This window comes from Ambystoma mexicanum, chromosome 4q, assembly GCF_040938575.1.
Source record: "Ambystoma mexicanum isolate Mex_15411 chromosome 4q, UKY_AmexF1_1, whole genome shotgun sequence".
Lineage (NCBI taxonomy): Eukaryota > Metazoa > Chordata > Amphibia > Caudata > Ambystomatidae > Ambystoma > Ambystoma mexicanum.
This window is the reverse complement of record NC_090928.1, coordinates 118,775,475-118,802,435: the sequence shown is the minus strand read 5'-3', so window position 1 is coordinate 118,802,435 and position 26,961 is coordinate 118,775,475. Positions and strand designations below refer to the sequence as shown.

At 44.8% G+C, this 26,961-nt stretch overlaps 1 protein-coding gene across 3 annotated transcripts in view; it reads right to left on the bottom strand.

The window, feature by feature from the left end:
- Positions 1–3,759: 3,759 nt before the first annotated feature.
- The window catches only part of LOC138467526 (zinc finger protein 84-like), a 453,354-nt gene continuing 430,152 nt past the window's right edge, over positions 3,760–26,961 (bottom strand). For 2 of the 3 annotated variants that reach the window (XM_069607629.1, XM_069607630.1), the window contains one exon: positions 3,760–6,970. In XM_069607629.1, coding sequence (XP_069463730.1) covers positions 6,099–6,970 — 872 coding nt within the window. In that variant the 3' untranslated portion in view covers positions 3,760–6,098. Of the gene's footprint in view, positions 6,971–9,500; positions 10,003–26,961 lie in introns of those variants that run through there. The other variant, XM_069607631.1, reaches the window with a different exon arrangement.

The following is a 26,961-nucleotide window of genomic DNA, read 5'->3' as shown; positions in this document are numbered from 1 at the left end:
CTTATAATATCCTGCATGTTCCACCACCGAATATTGACCCATTTCCAGGAATCTGCATTCAGAACCTAGTTGGTGTGTCTTCTGCAGGAGCACTATGTCTGCTCTTTGCCTATTAAGATAATTAGTAACCAGTCCTCTCTTAATCTTGTCGTTCAATACGTTTACGTTCTAGGTGAGACATTTCACTACTCTACGTTCCTCGCCATTGCCCCTTCTTTCTAATCTGTGTATCCCTAGTGCTGACTGTGATATGGTGGCCTATGCTGATTCTGTGTGGCAGAGGTAGGAACCCCCTTGGCGTGTCTACTGTACCCTTCGACCACCCCCAACATTAGTAAAATCTTAAACAAACATTGCCCCCAACCCCTTGAATCTCCCACCCCATACTTCCCCCCAACATGAAGCATCTATCGACCCTGAAACCACAAAAACATTCACCCTCGACCTTGTTAAGGGACTTGGAACTTTGAATGTGCGTGGGGCTGTGTGAACACCTGTTCCACTCAGATTACCTTCAGCCTGTCCCACCCTCTTAAGTCTTATTTGTTTCAGCTGCTAGACACCTTATTCTGACCGTTCCTACATGCACTATCGTCTCTTCAGGACTTGAGCTCTTCCTACTTCATGGTGCACCTGTCTCAGTTGTCAGTCTTTCCCAAATGTCCTTGTTGCTCTTCAGTTGGAGCCGTTCCTTCCTTTTTATCACTGCTCTTACCCAGCGCTCACTCCTTGCGGTGTGAGCCAACTTTCTCCACCCAATCCCATGCATCAATTGGGTTAGTGAAGAATCTGCCCCCTAAGGGCCGTTCACTGTGAAAGTCACCAGATAGATTGTAGCATATTTAACCTCTTTATCTTTCAGCTTTCTTCTAACCGCTTCAAAAGATTGACAGGGTTTCTGTACCGCCATGGTGAAATCCGGGTAGACTGCGATTCTGGCCCGGTTATATTCCAGGTTCCCTTTCTTTCTTGGCCTTTGCCGAATCCAATCCCGATCGTGATAACTCAATAGCTTCGCAATCACCTGTCCTGAGTGAGCCTTGGCGGAGGCTCATGGCTTGGTACTCTACATGCCCATTTGATGGAGAAGAAATTGGACAGACCATGCAATCCCACCCATTCCTTGATCCACGTTCCCAAGAAAATGTCCATGAATGGGCCCTTCACTCTCTCCGGCAGGCCACTTTGTCGTAAGTTGTTGCACCTTGTCCTTGTTTCCACATCGTTCATCCTTTCCTTCAGTTGATGCGTTTTTTCCAGCATAGCTTGCATGTCACGTTGTTGGGGTGTTACAGTAGCCGCAATATCTGATATTCTTTGCTCCGCTTCACTCGCTCTCCCGACACCATGTGCAAATCTTGTCTCAAGAGACCTACGTTCACTCCCACTGCGTCCATTTTTTGCTCCAGCAATGTTCTTGCTTCGAGGATGGCCCATAGAATATCATGTGTGAATTGGGCAGAGACGGCCCTGCTACCCTCCTGCGCTGCCTTATATCCTGAACCCATTGCCTGCGATTCTCTTGGCAGGTGTGAATGTGTAGATTTTGGGCTTTGCTTCTCCTTGTCCCTTGTCATGATCCTGTAATTTGTGCTGAATGGCTCCTTCGAATCCGAGTGATTTGCCCGCGGCTGAAAGTACCGCGGGCAAATCGTTCGCATGAGAAACTACCAAGTTTGCACCTTTCTCATGCGAACACACATACATTCTCACACACACACAACACACCCATAACACCCCCCCACCCACACCCTCAGCACACCCCCACCCACACCCCCCAACATAAACAAACCCCACTTAACTTTGTCTTCACGCTGGGTTCCCTGCAGCGCCAGTTCCCTTTCACTTCTGTGATCGGGAACCGGCGCTGCAGGGTCCTTTTCTTCTTTTTTTTAAACGGAAGGCTGCGGGCATGTCCCCCCGCAATCCCCGCTCACTATACCATGAAGTATAGTGAGCGGGGCGATGAAGGGGACACTCCAGCAGCCCCCTTTTTTTTTTCAATGCTACCACCAAAGGTTTAAACTTTTGGTGTTCGAACCTTTGGTGGTAGCATTTCTAGAACCTTTGGTCAATGCAACCATTTTTTTCTTTCTTTATTTATTTATTATTTTTTTAGGTAATTTCAACCTAAACCGCTCCTTCCTCTTGCTGGTTCTCTGCTAGGGCAATTTCCCAGCAGTGTCAAACAGGGTTGGTGTAGCGTCTCCCCTTCACCTGTCTCATTTTAGGGCCCGTCTGCTTTTGATTGATGTGTGGTCTGCCTCTCACCACTGGTAGTCTCCTCTATGCGCTTCAGGTCCCTTGTTGTCCCATCCGTGCCCAGGTTATGGGCTCCAGCTTTGGACGTCCGCCTCCCTCTCCGTATTCAGTGGGAAGTGGGGGCAGCCCACCATAGCTTGGGGAGCTCTGCATGTCAGCCTGGTCTGATTTTCACTCCTGACCTCTGTCGCTGCTCCTGGTCCTACAGGTACCTGGTTCCTGGAGGGTGCTTGTGGCAGCCGACATGCCCCGAAGTAGCATTGCAGTGCCGACGGACCGCCGGATCACGTGGCTGCCCTTTTGGCATCTGTCCACCACACAGCCTGCATTTCTGCTTGCAATTTCTCCCATGACCGGGAGTATTCCGCCTCACTATTTCCTTTCTGGATGAACCAGTGTTTCGCCCTCTGTCTTTATACTTTGTATGTGCCAGCACCCATCCAAACCGCTGCCATTTCCTGTGGGGCTTCGGAATTGGAGCAGACAACCGCTATGTCTACTCCAATTGGTGCAACCTGGGGTGCAGATGGCTTTATCTTGCAGCTATCAGCGCATGTAGAAATTCTGATGCCATGATTTTTTCCTCTTTTAATCTTGTGGTGAAAAGACACCACAAGTGCTTGGAAGGATATACTCTTCTATTTTAGAAGTCTAAAAAGGTCAACAGAAAACATCCCAGAGGGTAATCCATACTCATGCGGCTAGCGCAAAAGCAAGTGCTGTGGCCTTTCAATAACATGTATCTTGGGACGTTATTAGCTAAAAGGCTATGTGGGCAACCCCCTCAGTCTTTTGCAAGCAATATTGTCTTGATGTCATTTCTAGGGCGGACAATGCCTTCTAGCAAGAGGCCCTGAGGAATCTTTTGTTCAAAGTAGTGAGTGAGCTTCCCTCCTCCCGCAGAAGTCAGTGCATTATAATTGCCCATACAGTGTGGAGGAAAGGGAACTGGAAGTAGGAGTAATGAATTATACTTGCCATAGTGTCAACTGTGCTCCTATACCCAAATCCCCTTTCCCCCTTAACTGTCTAGTTGAATTAGCTTTGCCCCAGACATAGCAAAGAGAGACCAATGTGGTCATGGCTAGCGGGCGTGCTCCAACCAGTGATTGTGTCCTTGTATATTAAGGGGAAGCGCTTCTTTTTTTGGTGAAAAGGCTCTGTACCGGTTCTCAGTCTGTGATGCTATACATTATGGAGGAAAGGGGAATTTGGATTGGGAGCAGAGTAGTCCGTACAGCGAGTAATTTTTCCTTTCTACATAGTGCAGGTTTCCACAGTCACTAGTAGCATCATACATTCATTCATGTATTATGAGCGATATGTGAAATATAGTCTATTTAAGTCTACAATCTTAACTGGTAGTTTGGTTTCAAAGTGCATGGCAGAAGCTCATTAAAAACTCTGTTCAAGTACATTAAGTACACTTAATTGCATCTTTCTGCATCCAGTCCCTCTGCCTTCAAACCAAGATAATCAGAAACTGCATGGTAGGGCTGAGGGTGAGAATGCTTCAAAAGGTTTATTACCTATTCTCCTCGTTAAAATACATAGTAAAGCTTAACTACATAAACCATTGACAGGCCACTACAATTAATATTTCAACTAAACGAGCTGGGAGTAGATCTCTGTCTTCGGCTGGGGCCTCCCTCTGCAACAGCCTCCCTGCCACTCTAAAACTTGAGGAGAACCATCTCCGGTTCTGGAAGCACCTCAAGACCTTCCTCTTTTCTTCTGCCTTCGCTCCCCCGTCTCACCTGCTGATCTGTTCTCTCTTGGCACCATGCACCTGGCCACCCTCTGTCCTCATGGCCCAGGTACCTGCTCACCCTGCCACCCTCCGGGCCACCCCTTGCACTGGGGTCTGTATCTGTACCCATACAGCCCCCATTCATTTTTCCTCCTGCACTTATCAGACCTACCCTGTCTGCTGCCTTAAACCTAGCACTTGCCAATTTCTGGATGCACTACCACAGTTTGTTGCCTTCATTATTTATTTATTTATTATTATTTATCTGTTCTCCTTTGCTTCGCACTTTCCACTCCCCCCCCTTCCATGTACTTTTCTCCTCCCCCTCTACCATGCACTTGCGCGTTCTCAATGTCACTGGGCCAAGTAAGATCGTTGTTTTGTTCTCCCCTGTTCCCCTCCCTTGCCTTGTCGCGCTCTAAAACACTTGTGTACGAGCGCAATAGGAATAAAATATCAAGATAAACTATATAGATGTTGCTTTTTAAAACAAACAACTTCATCCACGAGCAAGGTGCTTTCAGCAATATTTCTCTATTTCTCACTCTACTTCAAGTTTTTACAGATCTGCCTTTTTTGCTCTTAGTCTAGTTTCTAAAATTGTCATATTTCCCATTTGCTGCTTTTTAAATATTTTTAGAAAATCATAAGTTGTACATGCATGTAAAGGTTTGGTTAAAGTAGGCGCACAGACTCAACTTTAGGTATTCTCTTTGGACTGCTTCTCTTCTAAACATACAAACCCATTGATGTTTTCTGGTATGTTTGGTCAATCAAAATGATTATACCTGTACATTCGTTGCATTTTGAGAGAGGCACATTTTCCTTCAATAGATAATCTTGGTGTACTGCAAAATGGGTTTTGTAGATTACCTGCTATTGTTTTTACATCAGATCAGGTTACGTTTACGTTATATTTGTATTGCTTTTATATCCGATAATTATTGACTCCAAAGCTGTAGGAAAAAAGAATAACATAACATTGCAAAATAAATTGGACTTTGTTGGCTGCATTTTACAGTACCACAATTTTGTCTATATTAGTATTGACTTTTGGCCTATCGCTATTCCACTCTCCTGGCTTCATATAGTCACTTATGTACCAGTGCTTGTTGTGTTTTTGTTTTTTCTCAAAGGCGTTTTCAGCATGCGCTTGCTCTTGTTTTCCATGGCGAAGCTATATCCTTACATTCTTGGAGGATATTTTTACAAATGGAGCAGTTCATTCAGATGGATGTTCTTTTAAAAGTACATTTTTGAGGTCCTCCAAAAGTAGACGATGGGCTAACTTGTTTGCTTATTTGCTGGGATTATGTTAAAGCTACAGCCAAGGCCAAGCTCAAATTTGAGGTGTCTCAGTGACTAAGCATTTTTGTAGAATGTAATAATCATAAGTGTGTGGATACGCCCTCATCACTTGAAATATTCTTTGTTGCATCTTTCCATAATGACCTGTTTTAATGAAGGGTGGGTTGCCATTTGCTGAATGATTTTAAAGGGTATTAATTAAACTGTGTAAAATTCTAAGTGACAGAATGGAATATCAGAAGCTTTCAGTTTGAATCAAGGTGAAGACTTTCCAGCTGCAAGTTAGCAGCCAGGCATATAGGCCACTCTCCCCTGGCATGAATTCAAGTTCTCCACATGTACACAACACCCAATTGGTGAACACAGATTTTGAGGCCTGATTCTATTTTTATCTCTCTCTATGCTGCAATGACATTATACTTTTCTTGAAAAGGCATATCATGCCTTTATTTCAAATTACCAGTTTCTTGACTCTACTGGGGTTTCATCTTTCCTGCTATAGCCATCATAGTATTAGGTGAAATTCCATAAATGTTTGGCCAGTATCTATTAATGTGCACAATGTGGCTGTATAAAATAATTGATATGTTGTTCTTTGTGGGCAAGTGGTACATTTCGTTAAATGGAAGAATGATTCAGTAAATTGCTTCTTTCTGTTTTATTTGTTGGTGATTCAATGTGAAATCCAGGGTCATAAACAAAGTACAATTACTAACATGCCTCTGTTATTGTTTTTTACTTTTGTACTACTTTAGTTGTTGAGCTTTTGTAAATATTATCAACATGTGTCTAAGTTAGTGGATTTAGGTTCTGCCGTCATATGAGTTCTTTGATGTCCAATGAAGTTTTGCTTCCAGCTAAATTTTTTATCACATATTGTACATTGATATGGCTTTTCCCCTGAGTGTTTTCTCTGGTGAAATATAAGGCTTTGTTTTACACTGTAACTTTTACCACATTCAAGACATTGATATGGTCTATCCCCAGTATGTGTTCTTTTGTGAGCAAGAAGACTTTCCTTTCGACTGAAGCTTTTCATACATTCAGTACACTGGTAAGGTCTTTCTCCTGAATGTGTTCTCTGATGCCTGATGAAATGTACCTTCTGGCTGAAACTTTTTTCACATTCAGTACACTTATAAGGTTTCTGTCCAAAATGTATTGTCTGATGCCTTAGAAGGTTTCCCATCTGAGTAAAGGTTTTCCCACATACGCTACATATGTATTGTTTCCCTTTTGTTGTTGACGTCTTGGGTTTAACAAGAATGCCCTTCAAGCTGATATTTTTCTCATATTCACTATCTGTGTATTGTCTCCAATTTTGATCTGTGTTTTGTGGACTTAGTCCAAGAGTCACATTGCTCACATTACTCCCACATTCATCGTATCCAGAAGATATCACTGCTTTTGTGGTTCTTTGATGTAAATTGGAATACACCGGTTTCCTGAAGCTAATTTCACATGAAGTAGCATTTGCTCCTCCTGGTACTTGATTATTTTCTGCAGACATCTGGCTTTCAGAAGTACATCCCTTTTGAACTTCCTCGAGCAAATTAACATTTACTTTTCTTGACGAAGCATTACATAGTGGTGTTTCTGGCTTTTTTATTGTACTTCTAGTTTGCCTTCTTCTTTGTATGGCCGCATAATCTGTTGCATTAAAAGAAGAAACATACAGTTAGCTTTCTATCAATACAAATGGATATATTCTTCTACACATCATTAAAAAAAATCCCAAATCCTTACGAACAATGATGTAAGACATTAGTTTAAATCTATTTTTACAACATTATTTATTTCTCCTTAACTTGCTCTAATGTATCACTCATTTACTATGACAGGGATGGCACATGGTGCAGGCTGTTCTTAAATAGAAAGTAAAACAGCAACAATTAACAATAGATATAAAAACAAGGAGGAAGCATGGGAGGGTTATTTTGGGAATGTCTATGTACTGGATCAGTTATCAAGTAATTTCAATTTCTTCAAACGCTTATATGTCAGAAGCACAAATTGGCATGTTTTATGATTCTCTGAAAAATGAGTCATGTTTGGAAACTTTCCTTTTTCACTACCCTTTTTGTTATTTTTTTAATAGCTGGTTCTAAGCCCCCAAATGCTTTTTGCTCTACACCAAGCCCCTAATTGCTTCTCTCTTTTTTGGAGATTTTTGTTTTTTCCCTTACATTGACCATTTCTACGTAAATGGTAGGTATGGAAAGCTGTCAGTACGGTACCGTTATATGCAGATGTCTTTTTTAACTTTCAAATTATTGATGGCAAGCCTTGGAAACCATTCATATGTAATTCACCTTTTAAAATGAAGGCCCTTTGCATCTCTTGGTCCTTACTAGAAAGCACAGATAACGAAAAAAACAAAGTGTGGAAAAACCCAATTTTGTTTACTTGGCACATAAACTATACATCTTTGTGTGGGTAACCGCAAACAAGGTATTCTGTAAATTCAGAAGAACAGCTTGGTTGTGAAATATGCTCACTGGCAAAGAAAGGATGTCACAGGGGCTCTAAGTAATTCCCCATTCTTAGTTTCCCCTCACTGATCCTCTGCTTGGAGATCTCTTTTCTCTTGGTCCATCATTTTCGTCAGCCTTGTTTACAGGTCTCCGGGTTGGGTTGCAATCACACCTTCCGCTATGAAGATTATCCAACTACAATACAAAAGAGGAGATACTTGGGATTTAAGAATTCAAGTGCTAAGGAATGAGGAATAACTCAATGTCAGTGAAAAGGGGTCCGAGGCTAAAGGACCCAGGGTCCAATATACTATCCATATTCTAATTCACACAGAAAAGAGTCCTTCAATTTAATCACAGTCAAAAGGTTTTGTGAAGTGCACCAGCGCACCTCTTTACTTGGCCTTGGAAGATGATGGAGAATCCTCTGAGTCTCTGTAGCTTTGTGACACTCTCACAGTGACAAGACCCTATAACATTCCCCCTCTTGACATAGGCGTTTCAGCAGATATCTTACCAAGGAAAGCCCTTACAGCTTTTCTGTCTCATGAAATAGAGGTCTCAGTTGATTCTTTACCGAGGCAAGCACTTTTTGCGTTTCCCCCTTTGCCCCAGGGGTGTCTGCGAGCAGGACATTCTCCCCTCCTACTAGATACTTGTCAGGCTGCAGTAATTACGCATAGCCCTAGCCAAGGGGCAACACTACTTGGCTTGGGTTTAGAGTCTGGCCAGATCTTCAGGGTCACACGCCTCTCTTCCACTTTGACCGCTTTGCAACCACCACCAGGATCTGGGATAGCATCCCCAGCAGGTGATTTTTTTATTCAGTATACTGCGACGCCTGCAAGCTTCTGGGTCAAGGCCTCCAGCAGCCTTTTACCCCGTTTGTTCTGAAATATTGAGCTCCATTGCAGCGATATCTAATTGGCGTAACCACTTCCTGTTCAGTTCTTACAGTGTGGCCCCTTTGGCTTAGCCACATTCTGCGTATCAGCTCTCTTGAAGTCTGGCCTACTTATTCTGGACACATCCTATTGATCAGCTTTTATCAGGGCGGGGGGGGGGGCTGACCTTGTAAGCTTTGCCACGTTCTGTTCTCCAGCTTCTATTACGGCTCTCACGTCAACATTGAGGAACAACTTTGTAACTCCCTCTCCCCTTTGAGGTTGCAAGCTCTTTTTATATGGTGGTTGGGGCATTGTTATAATGAGAGCCGGGATCAGTGGGTTAATTTCCTTATTAATGTATGCTCATATGAGTGGTCAGTGCATTATGGATCCTACTAATCCTCATTTGCCTGTCCTTGTTTTTCCTTATATTCAGGTGCTGCAGGTTTTTAAATAATCGAATTACACCAATGCCTCAGTGCCCACATACAAGAGGCAATATAGCGTGCCTGGCATCTTGAGATCAAGCTCTAGTGTCATGTTGGCCTGGCAGGCCAGCTTTCCAGTTGCAAGGCTGGAAGTGAGTTTGCTCTTGTGCTGATAGCTACTTTACATACTATGGGTTCGCCTTTCTTCAAATGTCTACTTCTAGTCAAAAGACCTCTTCTAGTCTATGTTTCATTCAAACAACCAATCATCATCAATTTGTTTTTTAATGAAAACAATCTAGACAGAGCGGAAACATGGAGCAATAGTGAGAGACTCTGCTATTAGCAAATCTTTATTCCAACCGTACTGGTGCTTTGAGGAGGTTTCCATTACTTTTGGCAGGGTTTAGGTGCTGGATGTGTCAGAATTTAACTCTTAAATTATATTGCTTTCATTTTGTTTCTTTACTTGTTTATCCTTTATTCCTGCTTCATCTTCTTCTTCTTCTTCTTGCTTTGTCAATTTGACATCTACTTTTGTAGTGGTGCTTGCCTGCATCGGATTATTATACAACCGTGTGCATTCATCCAGTCATTTCTGCTATGATGGTATCTTCATTTATTCATTTGTGCAATACATACCAGCCGTCCCTTTGAGAATATACCTTATTTCATGGGGCTACCCCTACAAGTGCCTTGTCCACACGTTTATTTGCACGTAAGATATTAGTTGAGACCCAATTTCTAAATTTCGAATCTTATAGCATATCTTCCATTTATGTCCAGACAGTTATCTGGTCCACCACCAACCCACAGAGACCTTTCAGCTACCTGAATGATACAGTATAAAAGAAAACAGGCTGTAATATAATAAAAAGGTTTCCACCCAAGGGCTGTAAAAAGAAAGGATCAAGTATTAGTTATTCAATAATTCAGAAAACAGCAAAGCATGAACAATAATACCCATTTAAAGGAATGAGAATGCATATTTCAAACCTGATACAAGAAAAAATGACAGCAGAAAAAAGGTGCAAGCCAAACCAGGATGGAAACAATTGGGTAGTTAAAGCAAAGTGTCCCCTGTAACGTGCCGCAGGCAATAGTGATTCCAGGTCCTCAACGTACACCCAAAAAAATAGGATGACATTTCACAGAAGAGTCCTAGGTCTCAAAAGCTCAAAAACAAAGTCCCATACACAGTCCAAATTTCCAGGCCAAACCCTCTACCCAATTTGCTAATTCAACTTCCCAACAGTAAGTAAGCAATCCCATTCCCAGAGCAAAAGGAGTTCCAAGCCATATAACAATTCAACACACTGGCACACAGAGGGTGTGGGAAAAAGAGAGGCGACGTTTCCACAATTAAAATAATAAAGACATGTGAAGTTACTTAACCGGTGAAGGAAACTATCCATGGACTATTGTTTGTGCTGTTGGAGTTGTAGTGTTTCTTTGCATGCAGCGCAGTCTAAAATGTCCATATTAAAATGTCCATTCCACTTGCTTTCCACAAGCCGGTCTCACACCACATAGGGGGCTACAGTAGGGGATATTATTGTCAAAAGTCCTGACAATTTACCTTGAATTGTTCTTACTTGGATCTTTTTTCTGAAAATATATTGTTGATACCTTACTTTACACTGGATTTATTCCCATGTTGCATCTTCTATGAAGTGTACGGGCAGTTTGAGCTCTGTTCCTTGTATTTTTTTTAAATGTAATGCTGTGTGTCAATTTCTTTTTGCACATAATTACTTCTCTTAACTGTATCATTGTTGCCACATTTTAACACATTCAATTTTGTTGATTATTATTCGACTACTTCATTTTTCCATAATTTCTGGAATGCCCACATGTATTTTCATTTGGAGGGAAGGTAGCCTATTGATCATCGTCTTAATTTCTTCTACATGTTTCAATGATCCTCACTTTGTGTTTGAAGTTCCCTGTTTCTCAGTATTCACTCCATCTTTCTTGTCTTCCTTTATGTTACTGCCATTAGTTATTCTAGTTATTTGTTTTCATGATTCTAGTTATTTTTTTTCATGATTATCACCCTATGACAAACCCTCTTATCTTGTTTTGGCGACATATATAAGGGTCAGGCGCCTCCATGAGCTAGTGGATGAAGGGCCTGAGGTGGTATGGGGACAAATCCCTGGTCACCCTTACTCAGTCCTCGCTTGTGGGCAGAGGACCACCACATGTATCAACAAAATTCCACTGACTATGCAAAAAAAAAAGATGTTTATGTTGTAAGGGTCAAGGGTTGCCCAACATAGTTTACCAATTCACTGCAGAGTAACATCCACCGCCGAAGATCACATTATTGCTGCTGGTCATGCTCCAAGAACACTCACTGCACTGGGCGAAGCAGGCTAGGCTCCCTTCTTGCAGCTGAACACTCGCACAAATGTGTTTTAACATATCTCATTGGATATGAAAACCTGCGTGCAGAAAGGCAGTCTGTGAGCATTTTTGAAGGAGGTCACGATTAGAGTGTGGCATGGGTTAGCAGAGACCCGGGAGAAGGAGCATGGTAGGAAGGAGCAGAGACGACTGGAGGCGAGGGGTGAGAAGGAAGAACCTCAGGAGTTGGCAGAAGAAGTGAAAGTAGTGGCATGAGGAGGACAGAAAGAGTTTATGAGGTGAACATCAGGTAGCAGTTGGAGAACATAAAATGCTAACAGCAGAGAAACACCAGGTGGTGGTGGTCATGGGAGAGAATAAGGAGTGGTAGGAGAACAATAACAGATGGCAGCAGGAGGTACCCTGCAGGAGGAGGCTGTAAAGCAGTAAGTGCCCACGACTAGGGAGTCCCAGTGAAAGTAGGCAGAAACGAGAAGGCACGCATTGATAAAAGCAGGGGTTAGGGCTGAGGGCCGATCTGAAGGGGTCAAAACCAATGTGGGAAAAGGAACAAGCACATGGCACTGCATGGCGTCGGGAAGGGCCAGTACCAAAAGACAGCTGTAAAGGAGATCTAGACATCAGGACCCCACATGGAGGGCAGTGATAAGAAAGTGGAGTAAACCTAGGACGAAATTGCGGCCAGAAGGTCTACGTAGCCCTAACTACCACGTGAAGAAAAATGCCATTTGCTTTTACAACTTGTGGCACAGACAATAGCATCTACAGATCCTGCAGGAGGACTGAAACTGATTACGCCAGGAAACAAGCCAAAGAAGGATAGTTTTAGGAACAAGCACCAGAGACAGCATGCCAGGGATTTACCCTCAACATCCTTGTGAACTTTGTTTTTGAAGAGGAACTTTTGAACTAACAACTAGGAAGAAAAGGTGGTGATAGTACTTGTTTTGTTTAAGTGGTACAGGAGACATTTTTTTGTATTCAATGAAATCTGTTTCCCCATAATTCTGGCATCTTGGCTCTTTTGTAGACCACACAAACACACACACACCTTTTTGGGAATTGGTATGCCCTTAATGCCATATCCTCGATTTTGTGCAGCTAATAGTTAAATTTAATTTAGTTTTACAGTGCTACATTGACATTCCTTTATAGCCCAAGCCTCCTCCTGCCATTTTTATTCTGATCCAAACTTTATACCTTCCTCGATATCCTTAACATTTCATTGAATTTTGCATATAACTCAGATGTGAGTGTGATAGGTTAATACATGAGTTTTCAGATTGATCCCTTTCCATTGTTCCACATATCCCTGATTTAAATACTTTTCAGATGTACTCAGTTAATGTTTGATAGTTTTATGGAAGAGAAATGGTCTGAACATTCTGGATGCTGGAATGGCAATATTAAATCATCTACTTTTCTTTTAATCTCCTTGATATTCTTGTTGCACTCTCTCACATTTTGAACCTCAGGTCTTGTTCCCACTTGACACAATTTAGAATTCTACTGTTCCCTCCTGTCAATGCTTCTTCCAAAATGATGTACTGTAATTTACTGATTCTTTATCAGTCAGATGGTCAATATGTTTATTTGGATCAAATAATCCATCAAACACATACAAAATAAAAAAAACAATGCATAATAAAACTACCATTCCTTCTTACTTATAAAATACAATGTCCCGAATTAAAAATAACATTCAAAGAACAACTCTCTCAAAAATGAAAAAGGTTAATAACAAAGTGCAGACAATTCATACATTCCAATACATGTTCAATCAGATAAGGTGCATACTATATAGTTCATAGGTTATATTAATTCATACCAACAATTCATTACAACCAATACTAATTCAAATTTCCCAGTAGGTGGCTATTCTTTTTTAGAGCAATTGGGTCAACATCCCCTTTCTTTGAAACATAGCTCTTTTCAGAAATGATAGTAGTGCCCACAATGTCAAGACAGAATCTGCACACAAAGAAACAGAACTGCCGGCCTATAGGAGCGGATGCTAGCTGACCTAAGGACTGACAGTAGAGTTGACCGTCTAATACTATTGTAAGCTGAGCAGAACAATTAGAGGTGAACCATGTCCCCTCTATCAGCCCCTCACGCTGGGCAACCTGCCACATCAGGGTACCCACTCCATTTTACTGTAGTTCCCCCTCAGCTGCAGACAGTCAAATCTAGCATATGTGATCAGCCAACAATCTCTTTTTATAGAATCCCAGATTAGATAGGGCTGGATCTCCTTCACCCGACTGATCACTGTGTGTACTTTATCTGAATTGGTTGCGAACTACATGAAATCCCTTTTCACCTTTATCGCCTCTCCCAGAATGCTTTTATAGGATCTCAATTGACTTTTGGTCAACAGATCATCTGGGGGTGAAAGTACCAGAATGCTTCCACTGTTTCCACAGGACAAAGTTTCATCAATATAGGCAAGCCACAGGATTTTTCTCCAGTTATCCCTTGCCATTAATGACCCGATAATCAAGTGGCATAGGGTAGCATATTAATTCGCCCAAAGCCGGATCCAGAATGTTATTGGTGCCAAGGCCCATTGGTCCTCCCAGAAATCCATTCCCAGTTCCCTATGAATAGAGATACAGGGAGCGGATCCAGTGAGTCCCAATAGCATTCTGAAAAATGTATCCTCCTTCACCTGAATCTACATACAAGGTCACAGCTTTAGTCTGGACAGGAGAACAAGTTACTTACCAAACTGGTAACGTTCTTCCGATGGGATATTCCTCCAACGTATTCCACATCTATGACATGTAATGTCCACAGCTGTGCACTTCAGAAACTTTTCAGCAGAGGGCATCTTGCGTCGATGGCGTCGAGCAGATGTCCCTCGAGGGCCTCCATCGAGGGTCGACGTCACTGGATGTTATATATCGGACGCACGGCACCCGTTGCCTCAGTTTAGTTTTTTCCCCAGAACATGTGGCACCAGTCTCCTGCCAGTATAACTGCCTACAGCCTTGCGGAAACGGAAGCTGCAATCAAAGAGGAAATTCTCTAGAGGGGCAGGCTAGGAGGGCGATGTGGAAAACGTCAAAGGGACATCCCATCGAAAGAATGTTACCAGTTTGGTAAGTAACTTGTTTTTCGAATTGTGTCCTCCGACGTATTCCACATCTATGACAGACTCCCAAAGCAGTACCAGACTATGGAGGAGGGAAAGAATTTAGAATGCGAGTTTAGATTACCCAATCAAATGGCCGAATAGATGACCGCCTTACCAAAGGCCTTAACCTGCCCATGGATGGAATCCAGGGAATAGTGTTTAACAAAAGTATGGACAGAAGCCCATGTGGCTGCTTCACAAATATTCCAAATAGGAACACCCCTTTTTAGAGCAGTAGAGGCAGCCACACCCCTAGTGGAGTGAGTCTGTAAGACTACCGGAGGGCCCTTCCCCGCCAACCGGTAGCACTCAGTGATAGTTAGGATAATCCATCTGGACAAGGTCTGTTTGGAAACAGCCTGACCCAAGCGGTGTCCAGCATAACCAACAAAGAGCTGATCGTCCACTGTGACCCGGGACATCCGTGAAAGATAAAAGCTCAAAGCTCTCCTAGGATCCAACCTATGGAGCCTCTCCTCTTCCTTACCAGGATGCGGAGGAGGATAAAATGCCGGAAGAATCACCTTCTGGCTCAAACGAAATTCAGACACAACCTTCGGAAGAAAAGAAGGTCGCACCCGCAGGACAACCCTGTCCTTATGGAAAACAGTAAAGGGTGGTTTGGCAGAAAGTGCATGCAATTCACTCACTATGTGTGCGGAAGTAACCGCAACTAAAAACACAGTTTTAAAAGACAACAGTCTCAACGGACAAGAGTATAAGGGCTCAAACGGAGCTCTCATCAGAAACTTTAAAAGCAAATTCAAATCCCAACCCGGCACCTGGAAAGGAGACGGTGGAAACACATTAGATAGTCCTTTCAGAAACTGTGAAATCAAAGGAATCTTAAATTAAGAACACACTTCAGACGAGCGCTTAAATATGGACAGCACCGCCAGGTAGCCCTTAATGGTACCTACTTGAAAGCCCTTGTGGGCTAAAGAAAGCAGAAAAGACAACACCATAAGAATGGAACATTGGAAAGGATACACATTCTGACCCCTGCACCAGTAGCAGAACTTCCGCCAATGGCATCGGTACAGGGATTTTGTTGCGGGCCGCCTGGCCGAAAGCAACACCTCCATCACATCATCCGGGAGGTCCCAATCATTGTATCTCAACCTTTCAGATACCAAGCATGAAGGTTGAGAGACCTGACCTCTGGATGGAGAACCTGACCCCCCCCCCTCCCGTGAGAGCAGATCGTCTTGGTAGGGAAGACGGCGTGGAGGGCAGATGGACATGTCGAAAAGGTCCAGGTACCACGCTCACCTAGCCCAATCCGGAGCAATGAGGATCATTCGGGAACTGAACCTCCGCAACACTTGAGGAATGACAGGGACCGTAGGAAACCCGTACAGCAGTGGGAAAGACCACTCCACTACGAACGCGTCCTAAGGCTCCTCTTGGGGGAAATTCCCACGAGCAGAATCTCTTGCATTTCCTGTTGACACTGGTGGCGAAGAGATCTACCGGAGGGGTTCCCCAAAGGGCGAAGATCTCCAAAAGGACTTCTTGAGCCAACTCCCACTCGTGAGAGACCGTGCTCTGCCTGCTCCAAGCGTCCGCCACCGCATTTTCGGCTCTGGCCAGATGAACTGCAGAGATCGAGATTTCCTGTTGGATGGCCCTCGCCATGGCACAGAAACTGCATTACTAGATTTAAAAACACAAATAGAAGACTTAAAAGATAAGGGAAAGCTGGCTCTCTTACTCCTTCTAGACCTCTCCGCAGAATTCGATTTAGTCAATCATCAAATCCTCTGCCACCACCTTAAATCAGCGGCTAACTTCTCGGAGAAAGCCACAGCTTGGATTACATCATTCCTGGACAATAGATCTATGAGGTTCTCCTCTTCCCCTCTGCCACTGCTGAACCTTCCCCTGTCACATGTGGTGTCCCCCAAAAGTCATGTGTGTCCCTGACACTCTACAACATTTTCACAAAACCTCTATTTGACATACTGGACCGTATGGGCGTCATGTACACCAACCACGCTGACGATACCCAAATACTTATTCCCATCATGGGTGACCACAAAATTGACTCCCTAGCTATCAACGCCATTTATCAAGTCATCCAGGCCTGGATGGCGCAGCATGAACTGTGTTTAAATGACAAGAAGACTGAGCTCCTCATCTTAGGTTCACCCCAAAAACTCAGTAAACTTGACTCCTCATTCAAGTCCTTCAGCATCGATGGTAACTCCATCAAAGTGGCCAAGGACACCCAGACATTAGGTATTTATCTTGATTCCACCCTCTCCCTATCCAGGAAAACTAATGCAGTCTCTTCAGCCGCATCTTACACATGCAAGCTTATCACAGCTTGCCGCCCTTTCCTGTCTCCTGCCAATTGCACAACTCTAGCCAGGACTCTTGTCGTCTCCAAAATCGATTACTGCAATGCCCTCTATCTGGGCACTAACCAATGCAATATCAGAAAACGTCAAATCATCCAAAACAACTCTATTAAAGCGGCCCTGAACATTCCTAGAACTGCACGTTTCTCTGAATGCAGACGGAGCCTTCGCTGGCTCTCAGTTACCCAAAGAGTCTCTCTTAAAGCCTTGGCACTCACACATAAAAGTTTCGCTAACCTAGCCCCCAGCTACCTTTCCAACAGGTTCACCTCGCACTCAGCTGTGAGACCTCTCAGAATCGCACACACAAATTGCCTCGTCATCCCACGGTCCAACCTCCAAAAATCTGGAGGTCGTAGTTTCCCTGTCCTAGCAGCCAAGCTGTGGAACACACTACCCAACCCACTCAGAGCTGAACCTTCCTTCACTGCCTTCAAGCTTGGCTATCCACCCTCGACTAAGGATGACTATTGACTGTAACAATATTCTATGACACCACAGGCTATTTTTATGTCTCTGCCATTGCATTCTGCCCTATCCTGTAAATTGTATACCTTCGATTATGTCACTTGTATATTGAAAATTGTATACCTTTGATTATGTCACATGTATATTTTGTATATTCTAAATGTAAATACTTCTATGTAAGCTGACTGTAACTAAATAATGCGCCCGGTTGCCCTTGGGCCTTGTGCGCTATACAAATAAACAAAATACAGAGCTGCATCACCTTCCTGCAGAACAGGAGTGACCCTGCCCCCCCTTTTTGTTGAGGTAATGCATGGCCACTATGTTGTCCGTCATAATCAGGACAGTCTTCCCCCGCACAGACAGCAGAAAAGCCTTCAGGGCCAGCCTGATGGCTCTCAGCTCTAACAGATTGATGTGGAGCCTGGACTCCGACGTAGACCAACGGCCGCTAGCTGTCAACTCATTGGCATGAGCGCCCCATCCTGTGAGGGAAGCTGTCATGATGCCTACCTCCAAGGAGCCTGACCAGGCACAGCTACCCCAGAGGCAGACATGTCCCCAAGGGAAGTCTCAGCAGCCCCAAATAGGGGCCCTTTGGACTCTTTCCTGGCGCCTTTGGCGCCAGGCTCATATTGGACAACAGTCCTGGCGCCATAGGCGCCAGGCTCATAAAAGATGACTTTGTGGGCCTGAATGGGACTACTTTATCTTTGGGGACTACTTAACCACACGGGTGTGGCCGGAGGAAGAATACATACCTGAGAGGAAGGATACATACCTGGAACTACTTTGAAGGCTATTTAAGCCACGCCCAAGCAGCAACTCACGCTTCGCGTTGTTCTGCATCTAGCAGCTGGACGCTCACCGTGTCTGCTCCTGCATCCTGACTTCTGCCACGCCCGCCAGCATCCTGGAACACCTGCAAAGAGAGAAGAGAAGAGAATAGAAGAAAGAAGAGTCCTTACCTGCTAAACCCGCATCCCGGAGACATTTTGCCGGCGATCCTGAAAAGGAAGACATTCATTTTAAAAGCACATCGCATCGATCGCTGCAGCGCCGCATTCCACTTACCTTTACTGGGCGCCTCCATTTTCATCAGCGACCATCTGGATCCGCAGCCACATTTCAGCGCCGAGGGAGAAAAAGACAAGAACAAAGGTGAGCTAGGGAAGAGAATAAGAAAACCTTAATTTTCCATCATAAGACTTACCTGTTGGGTCATTCCCACTTCATTTCGGGTCGGTGCCGCATCCTGGCATTTCCGGACCCCGGCCCCTAAGGGGAAAAAAGAGACATCAGCGTTAGTGAGCGAATGCTGAGACATTACCTGAACGCTCATTAAAGACTTACCTGATATCTACTGGAACTGCACCTCTCACTTCGGGTCGGTGCCATATCTCCGGCATTTCCAAACCCCGGCCCCTATGGGGAAAAAAGACACAAGGATTAGTGCATTAATGCAAGCACACTAAAGGAACCTCTCATCAAACAACTCACCTGAGTTTCCTTCGTCAGTTCCATTGCTCATCTCGGAATCTTTGTTCTGCACCTGAAATAGAGACAACGAACAATTATTATTTCGGGCTCATACTTATAAACAGAATTCTCACAGTATTTTACCGGGAAGGTCAAGCAAACTTGAACTCTCTACAATCCAAGATCCAGTGAAGTAACTGGATTACAACGCACCCCTGCATCAGAAGCAGGATGGAGAGCTTGTCCTTTCAGACCCTAAGGTGAGACTTCACGGGGAATCGCAGAAGGGTTTCGTGGAGGGTGAGAAGGGAGTGGGAGGCTTACACATTATCCCGCAGATTGTTAATACTCCCTTTTCACACACAGAAGGATAATTCTGCGAGCCAGACAAGCCAGATTTGAGGGTCCGGTCCTGTCCATCTTCCGAGTTCTGCGCTTCACCATAGAAGAGGCAACAGCACTCCAAACCAGGCCTGCGCCTCCGTGGGAGTCATGTGAGCGTAACAGAAGCATCCGTCACGATCGTCACCTCCGGCCATGGTTGCCAAAACAGTGCCACCTTCATCAGATTTCCTTCATTGGCCCACCATAGAAGGTCCTGGGCGACCGAGAGCAGAATCTGAACAGGATCCGACATCTTGCCGGAGAACTGCGACCACTGCATCTTGAGAGCCCACTGCAGGGATCTCATCCGCAGTCTGGCCTCTGGCACCAGAAGAATGCAGGATGCCATGAAGCCGAGCAACCTTAAGAATTCGAAAGCCGGCAGACTCTGGGCACGTTGAAACTTGTCCACCATCTGCAGAATGGGGAGGCGAATATTGCCCCAGGGATGTGTCGAGCACTGCTCCGATGTATTGGAGCCGCTGGGAAGGTGTCAAATGCGCCTTCTTTAAATTTAGGGAGAAGCCCAGCTTGTGAAGGGAATGACAGGTGACGGAGAGATGATCCAGGGCTTGCTCGGGAGAGCGCGCCCTGATCAGTCAATGGTCCAGGTAGGGGTAGACGTGAATACCCCCTCTACTGAGGTACCGCTGCCACAACCACCATCAGCTTGTTGAAGACCCTCGGGGCGGAGGTCAATCCGAATGGCAGGACCCAAAACTGAAAGTGCAAGTCACCAGCCGCAAACCTCAAGTACTTCCTGTGCTTGGGATGAATCGGCACATGAAAGTAAGCATCCTTGAGGTCCAGAAACACCAACCAATCCTGAAGTTGAAGGGCCTGGAGGACTTCAGAAAGGGTGACCATCTTGGACTGGTCCTTCCTGAGAAGCTTGTTCAACCAACGCAAGTCCATGATGGCTTTCAATCCCCCGTCTTTCTTTGGGATCAAGAAATAAGGGGAATACAATCCGTTGTTCCTCTCCGCTACAGGCACCAGTTCTATGGCGCCTTTCTCCAGCAGGGATAGGATTTCCTGTGCAAGGAGCGGATCCGGGCTCTTCAAAGAGAGCTTCCCAGGTGGATTGTCATGAGGCCGCTGAAGGATGGGAAGGCAGTAGCTGTGGGCTATGATATCCAGAACCCACGCATCTGAAGTAATGGCACGCCATTCTCCAAGATGCTGCGCAGGTTTGCCCCCAGCCGGCGAACCATGGGATATGGCCTCATGACTGAGTCGTAGCAGCCACGGCAGTGCCTGAAGGCAAAGAGGCAACTGCTGAGCGGCTTTGGCACCCCGAGTTCCCCGCCTACTACCGGTACCCTTACGTTGGCCTCTTTGGCAGCCCCTCTCGATCTACCAAAAGAGGAGTAGAAACAAAAAGGAACCTCCCCTCCATTGATGTCCCCTAGGACGAAAAGGCAGAGGTTGACGTACTGCAGCGCTCAAAGACTTTGCTGCAGCTTTGGAGGTCTGCAACCTCTCAAGGCTCTCGTCAGCCTTGCTGCCAAATAAATTAACACCATCAAAGGGCATGTTCAGAAGAAAGGCTTTCACATCAGGAGCAAACCCTGACTTCCGCAACCACGGAAACCTGTGTAGGACGGCGTTCGCAGCCATGGACCAGCTGACACAGTCTGCCGTGTCCAAACCCGACTGAAGGGATTCACACATGGCATCCTTGCCGTCACACACGAGGGCTAGGAAGACATCCCTTTCCTCCCCCTCGGGAATATGCTCAGCCGCTAAGGAAGCACAGTTCCACAGAGTGTGTGTAAATCTTACCAAGGCACATGTGGAGTTGACAGCTTTCAGTGCCATGCTCCCTGAAGAAAAGACCTTCCGAGCCCATCTGTCGAAGTGCTTATCTGCCCTTTCCGGAGGGACCGTAGGGTACGCCTGCTGCCTCGAGGTGGCCTAGCCGCCTGAACCACCAGACTCTCAGGAGTGGGGTGAGTAGACTAATAGCTGGGGTCGCTAACAGATGGGCGGTACTTTTCAACAAATTCATATTGACTGCCAGAAGCAATTCCGGGGCCTGCCAAGCCGATGACACCCTTTTTTGCAATGTAAGATGAAAGGGCAATATCAGATCAGAGGGGGGACCTTGGTCCAAGATGTCAGTAAGGTCATCCTGAATAAAATCCTCAGGGGAACTGGACCACCCCAGGTATTCAGAGACCGTAGACATGAGCCCCCGGCTCGGGCCTACTAAACTCAACTTCCGGAGAAATGTCCAGGCCACTGGCATCATGGAGGGTCATCCAACAATCCCGGAGCCTCATCCTGAGAAGCAGGGTCTTCAATCTCTGACCTTTCCTCCTCTTCACAAATGTCAGCCAAAGGTCTGGAAAACCCAGCTAAAGTGACAAAAGAGGGCCTGGGGCCAAATACCGGCCTCCCAGCCTTCCTAGGCATAACCACCTCCTCAGGATACTCCACAGACACATTACAGCCAAAAAGCGGCGAGGGCGCTGAGGGCATAGAGGCCGAGGGCATTGGGAACATCGACGTCGAGACAGCCGAGGGCTTCGATGGCGGAATTCGTGCCATGGGTGTTGACGCCGAGAACTTCGGCGTCAACGCCGTTACTGGCGTGGGCTGATAGGACGTCTGACTTTCCCGACGCAAACAAGTCGATACCTCCACAGGGCGCAACGGTCTCGCTGAGGACGAGGACCGAGACCTGGACGCACGTCTCTTGCGACTGCTCTTGTCCACACGGGACCTCGGAGGCTCCCTGTGCGAGTCACGGCACGAACCCGAGCCCGTAGGCGTGCAAGCTGCAGTTCGAGAGCATTCTCTGCTGGCTTTGTGAGAAGGCGCGACAGGAACTGTGCCTTGGGACTGGAAAATTGCCATCATTTGCTCTTTAAAAGCCGCCAACTCCTCCGGAGTCGAGGACTTTGTGAGAGAGGCTTCCTTACGCACAGCGCCATCCTCCGAGGAGGACGGGGAAGGAGACTGTTGCCGGCGTTTCCTAGAGTGCCGCGAGGACGAGGAATGGCAGGAACCACTCTGGGACCGAGAACCTCAAGCCTCCTCCCGACGCAGAGAGTCGCCCCTCGAGTCGTTGGTGGAAACGCTAGACTTCGATCCGGACTTAGACTTTGAGGGCCCCCCCCTACTTACCTTGAGCTTCCCCTTCCTTTCACGCAAGGCTTTGGCGGTTAGAAACTGGCATTTCGTGCAGTCCTCGGTGTCGTGCGACTCACCCCGACGCCATAAACAAATACGGTGTGGGTCGGTCAACGACATTTTGGACTTACAATCCCGGCATATCTTGAACCCGGACCTTGGAGTCGGTCGAAGAAATAGACATCACAAAGGTCGATGATACACCTGAGACGCGCCGAGTTTCACGAAGCTATACACGTTCGCCGTCTGAAAAAACAGAACTGAGACAACGGGTGCCATGCATCCTATATATAACATCCGGTTACGTCGACCCTCGATGGAGGCCCTCGAGGGACATCGGCTCGACGCAAGACACCCTCTGCTGAAAAGTTTCCGAAGTGCACAGCTGTGGACATTACATATCATAGATGTGAAATACGTCGCAGGACACAATCCCTTCGAATAAACTTTTTACTACTACATCCAGCGGTTGGCCCTGACAGCGGGACAAAAAGCATGAAATCCCTCCCACTTGTTGATTTAATTTTGTCAATTGTTTTTTTGATATGGGCATGACCCGTGATTATCTATGAAAATCTAACCCCCAGATAATCAAATTCCATCTTCACCAACCTCTTTCGTCCCTCACATCCCATTACTGCAGATTTCTAGGTGTTTATTTAAGCCCCAGATTTTCCATAAAGGCTGCATAGGCAGAGATCAGAATCTGGAGGGCTCTAGGTGTCCTGGCAATTAGCACAGTATCGTCTGCATATGCCTAGGACTGGAAAAGCCCTGCCCCCCCAGATACGGATAATCCGCCCTTGTATCCACCAGAGCCTTTAGGGGCCTTTTAATATAAAGGGTGAAAAGAATTGGGGCTAAAACACACCCTTTGTTAGGGTGGATTCATTAAAATAATTTTTTTTTAACTCTGTTATTTTAAAATATTAAACATAACACACACATCAAAATAAGGTTATTGGGTTATATCCAAACAAATCAGATGAGTCTTTCCCAGTGAGGAAAGACAGAGTAGCTCCATTCTTCTCTGTGAAGTCATATCATAGAGTCATCAACTATAACTAACCCGATACAATGTTACTAGATATTAAAGAGAGAAACAACACAAAACAAAGACATACATAGATGTGTACAGACAATACAGCACAACTCACAGAGTATTATACCACTCACTCACATCTTCACAAATCACACGTTTGCCCAACTGTTACAATGGTAGATTAGCCTCAACCATAAAATTCATTAAATAGCCCCCATATCTCCAAATATTCATCCTCTCTTCTGTTTTGTAGCATGAGTTTCTCATATAGGGATGGTTGTCTGATTTGCAGACTTTATCCAGCTACCTTTGGCTTTTTTCTTGTTTTCCTAACCTTCAAAATTTGCTTAGCTGCCATCACCAGCGACTTATTTATCCAGCTGCTATAGCCTCGAGCCACGTTACATCTCCCAGTATCTGAGAGCAGGATTACTGGATAAGGTTATCTAGGAAACACTACTTCCAAAATTGTATCCAACCTGCCTAGAACTCCCCCCCCAAAAAATGATCACTCTCGGGCATTCCCATAACATGTGTAGCAGAGTACCTCCCCTCTGGCGACATCCCCAGCAAGATTACTCATGTGTCATACCTAAATCAAGCATACGTACTGGGGTCCAATACAGACAACACAAAATCCTCTAATGAATGAATCGCAGATTCAAATCCATTTTTGACCTCGTACCCACCCTTAATAAAATATCCCAATCCATTACGGTTGTGTCCCTGCCCAGCTCGCTCATCCATGCTTGCCGTAATCTTTCCCAGGAGCTAGTACATGAACCCTCCCCATAGGTATCATTTTCAGGAATGTTGAAACCATACGAGGTGGTGAGTTAAATATATTACAGGCCATAGATGTATCCCTCGTTGGTCCATTCAGCATCCCTTCTCTGCGTAAGAAGAGACTCCAACTCTGTATACCTCCTTAGTTCCCTCTTTACTAAACCAAAATTGATTCCAAGAGAGTCAAAAGAAATCATCCGCCCTTCATTCCAAACATCACACACTCTTAAAACTCCTTTCTTCAACCAACTCTGCCACCACAAGGTCTTATTCTCCATTTGTAGTCCTGGGTTGTAGCACAAGGATGCTCCATAATGAATCCATACATTCTCATCACAACCAGCTATCCATGAACTAAGTGCATCTCTAGTTGCCTCTGTAGTGAGTAATTTTGTGATTGAGTTGGGCATTTTTCCCATAGAATATACATCTTGCAAGGAATACGGCAAACATTTAGATTTCTCTATAGACATCCACAGTGGCATGCAACTATCCCTCTCAGTGAAATAAAGTGCTGACTTCTTCAATATAAACCCTTTGTGATAATGCTCCAGATTAGGATACCCAAAACCCCCCTCTCACACTGAACGCATTAAAATGTATTGTGGAATCCCGGGCCTCTTACCTTCTCCCCAAGGAAATTCTGAAAGACTTTGTCAATACGTCTGAGGACATTCTTTGGAAATCTCAGAGGGAGTGATTGAATAATGTAGACAACTTTGGGTAAATCCACCATCTTAATTGCATTAATTTTCGCCCATATATTAAGTGTTAAGCGAATCAATTTTTGTACATCCTGTTGAAGAATCTCTATCAATTTAACTATATTAAAATCCACTAGCTTCTTCAAATCCAGACAAGATGAACTCCCAAGTACTTCACACTTGTGTTAGCCCATTGACAGGTCCAAGCAGTCAAGTCTCCATGTGGATGCGAGGTATCAAGTGAAAAGACCACCAAATTCTCCCAGTTGATTTTGTGGCCTGATAGGAGACCCACTTCCTCAAACATGCTTTTCAGTCTACCCCCTCCCTCTTTTGGGTTGGCCAGAATTATGGTCATGTCATCTGTATAACACACAACTTTGATTTTTACTATCTCCCACCCTGTAAAACCACATTCGCATAAATGCCACCTGATTATGAGCATTTGCCTAAGATATTCGCATTTGTATTAAAACCTATGATTAACTTGATTAGATAGAATTGATTTTGTCGACATCTTGAAAACATCCGCCATTTTGATCCCAACTCCTGCTGCCTGTTCAGAAATGATTAACCATGTTTTCAGCTGCCACTGAGCAGAAAGACCTTTGAGCCTATGTCAACACTAGAACTGCCAAAAGCAGTGTGTCCTGTGCAAAGAGACCTTGTAGTCAAAATGAACTCCCATTCAAAGTGTTATCTGTGCCTACAGATTCATCCTCTTTTAAACAACGACACACAAAGCAAAGCAACTACAGGCATGTGTTTTGGAAGAAATCATTTATGCATCTCTTGGAACAGGACTTATCCTCAAGCTCAAGAAACAAGGAAAGATCTACACAGCTGAATATAACAAAGTTTTTCAGTATTGTATTTTTAAGGAACCTTGGAGCCACAGTGAACCTCAATTCAAGTGTTGTCTGCATCAATAGCTTCAGCCATATACAAACATCAGAACTGAATGGCAGACAAACTAAAACCATGTGCCTTTCCAATAAACTATTGAATTTGTTTATTGAAACTGGGCTTAACTTGAGCTGTAGAACCAACATTGCCATTGAATCTCCAAGGATAGGACAACATGTCAAAAGTGTAAACGAATATGGTTATATTTGTCATGTGAACTGGGCATAAACCCAAATTTGTAACTTATTAGTTTGGAGAAGGGGTGGGCAATGACCAGGACTGTGTATAAATACTGCATGCTTTATGATGACCAGTACTCTCACCCCTCACTGTGTCTGCTGGTACACACTGCAAGGCGCTTGGGAGCCAGAAAGCTATCTGCTTTGATATTTGATCTTTACAGAGTAAAGTTATATGCATAACTTTGACTTCGTGGCTGGCGGATTAAATTTTTGGTGGTACTAAGCCTCGATATTCCTTGCTGATCTATCAACCCTTAGACCTCGAAGTCCCTGTTCCTGTTTGATGTAAGCCACAAGGGGTTCTAGTGCCAGATTAAAGAGAAAGGGGGAAGTGGGAAGTGGGAAGTGGACATCCCTGCCTAGTACCTCTAAATAAAGGGAAGGTAGCTGAAGGTTCCCCATTCACCCATACCCTTTCACTAATTGATGAGTGAAAGGCTCTAACGGCTCTCAAAAAGGTGTTTCCAAACCCCATCCTGATTAATTTATAGTCTAAAAAGCTCAAATTAACACGATCAAATGCTTTCTCGGCATCCATAAAAATCGATAGAATCTTTTCCACATCATTCTTTGGGAGTCCCAAGATCTCTATGATGGTTCTGCTGTGGCCATAATTATGTCTCTCCCGCATAAATCCAACCTGGGAGTGATCAATTAAGTCACAAATTCATTTGTCCAACTGATTAATCAGAACCCTGGTAAAGATGTTAGCATCGACATTAAGCAGCAAGATCGGTCTACAGTTACTACACTTAGTTTGGTCCCTGCTTTGTTTTGAAATGATCGTGATACACACTTCCCTCATGGTTGGACATAACTCCCCCTCAGTCA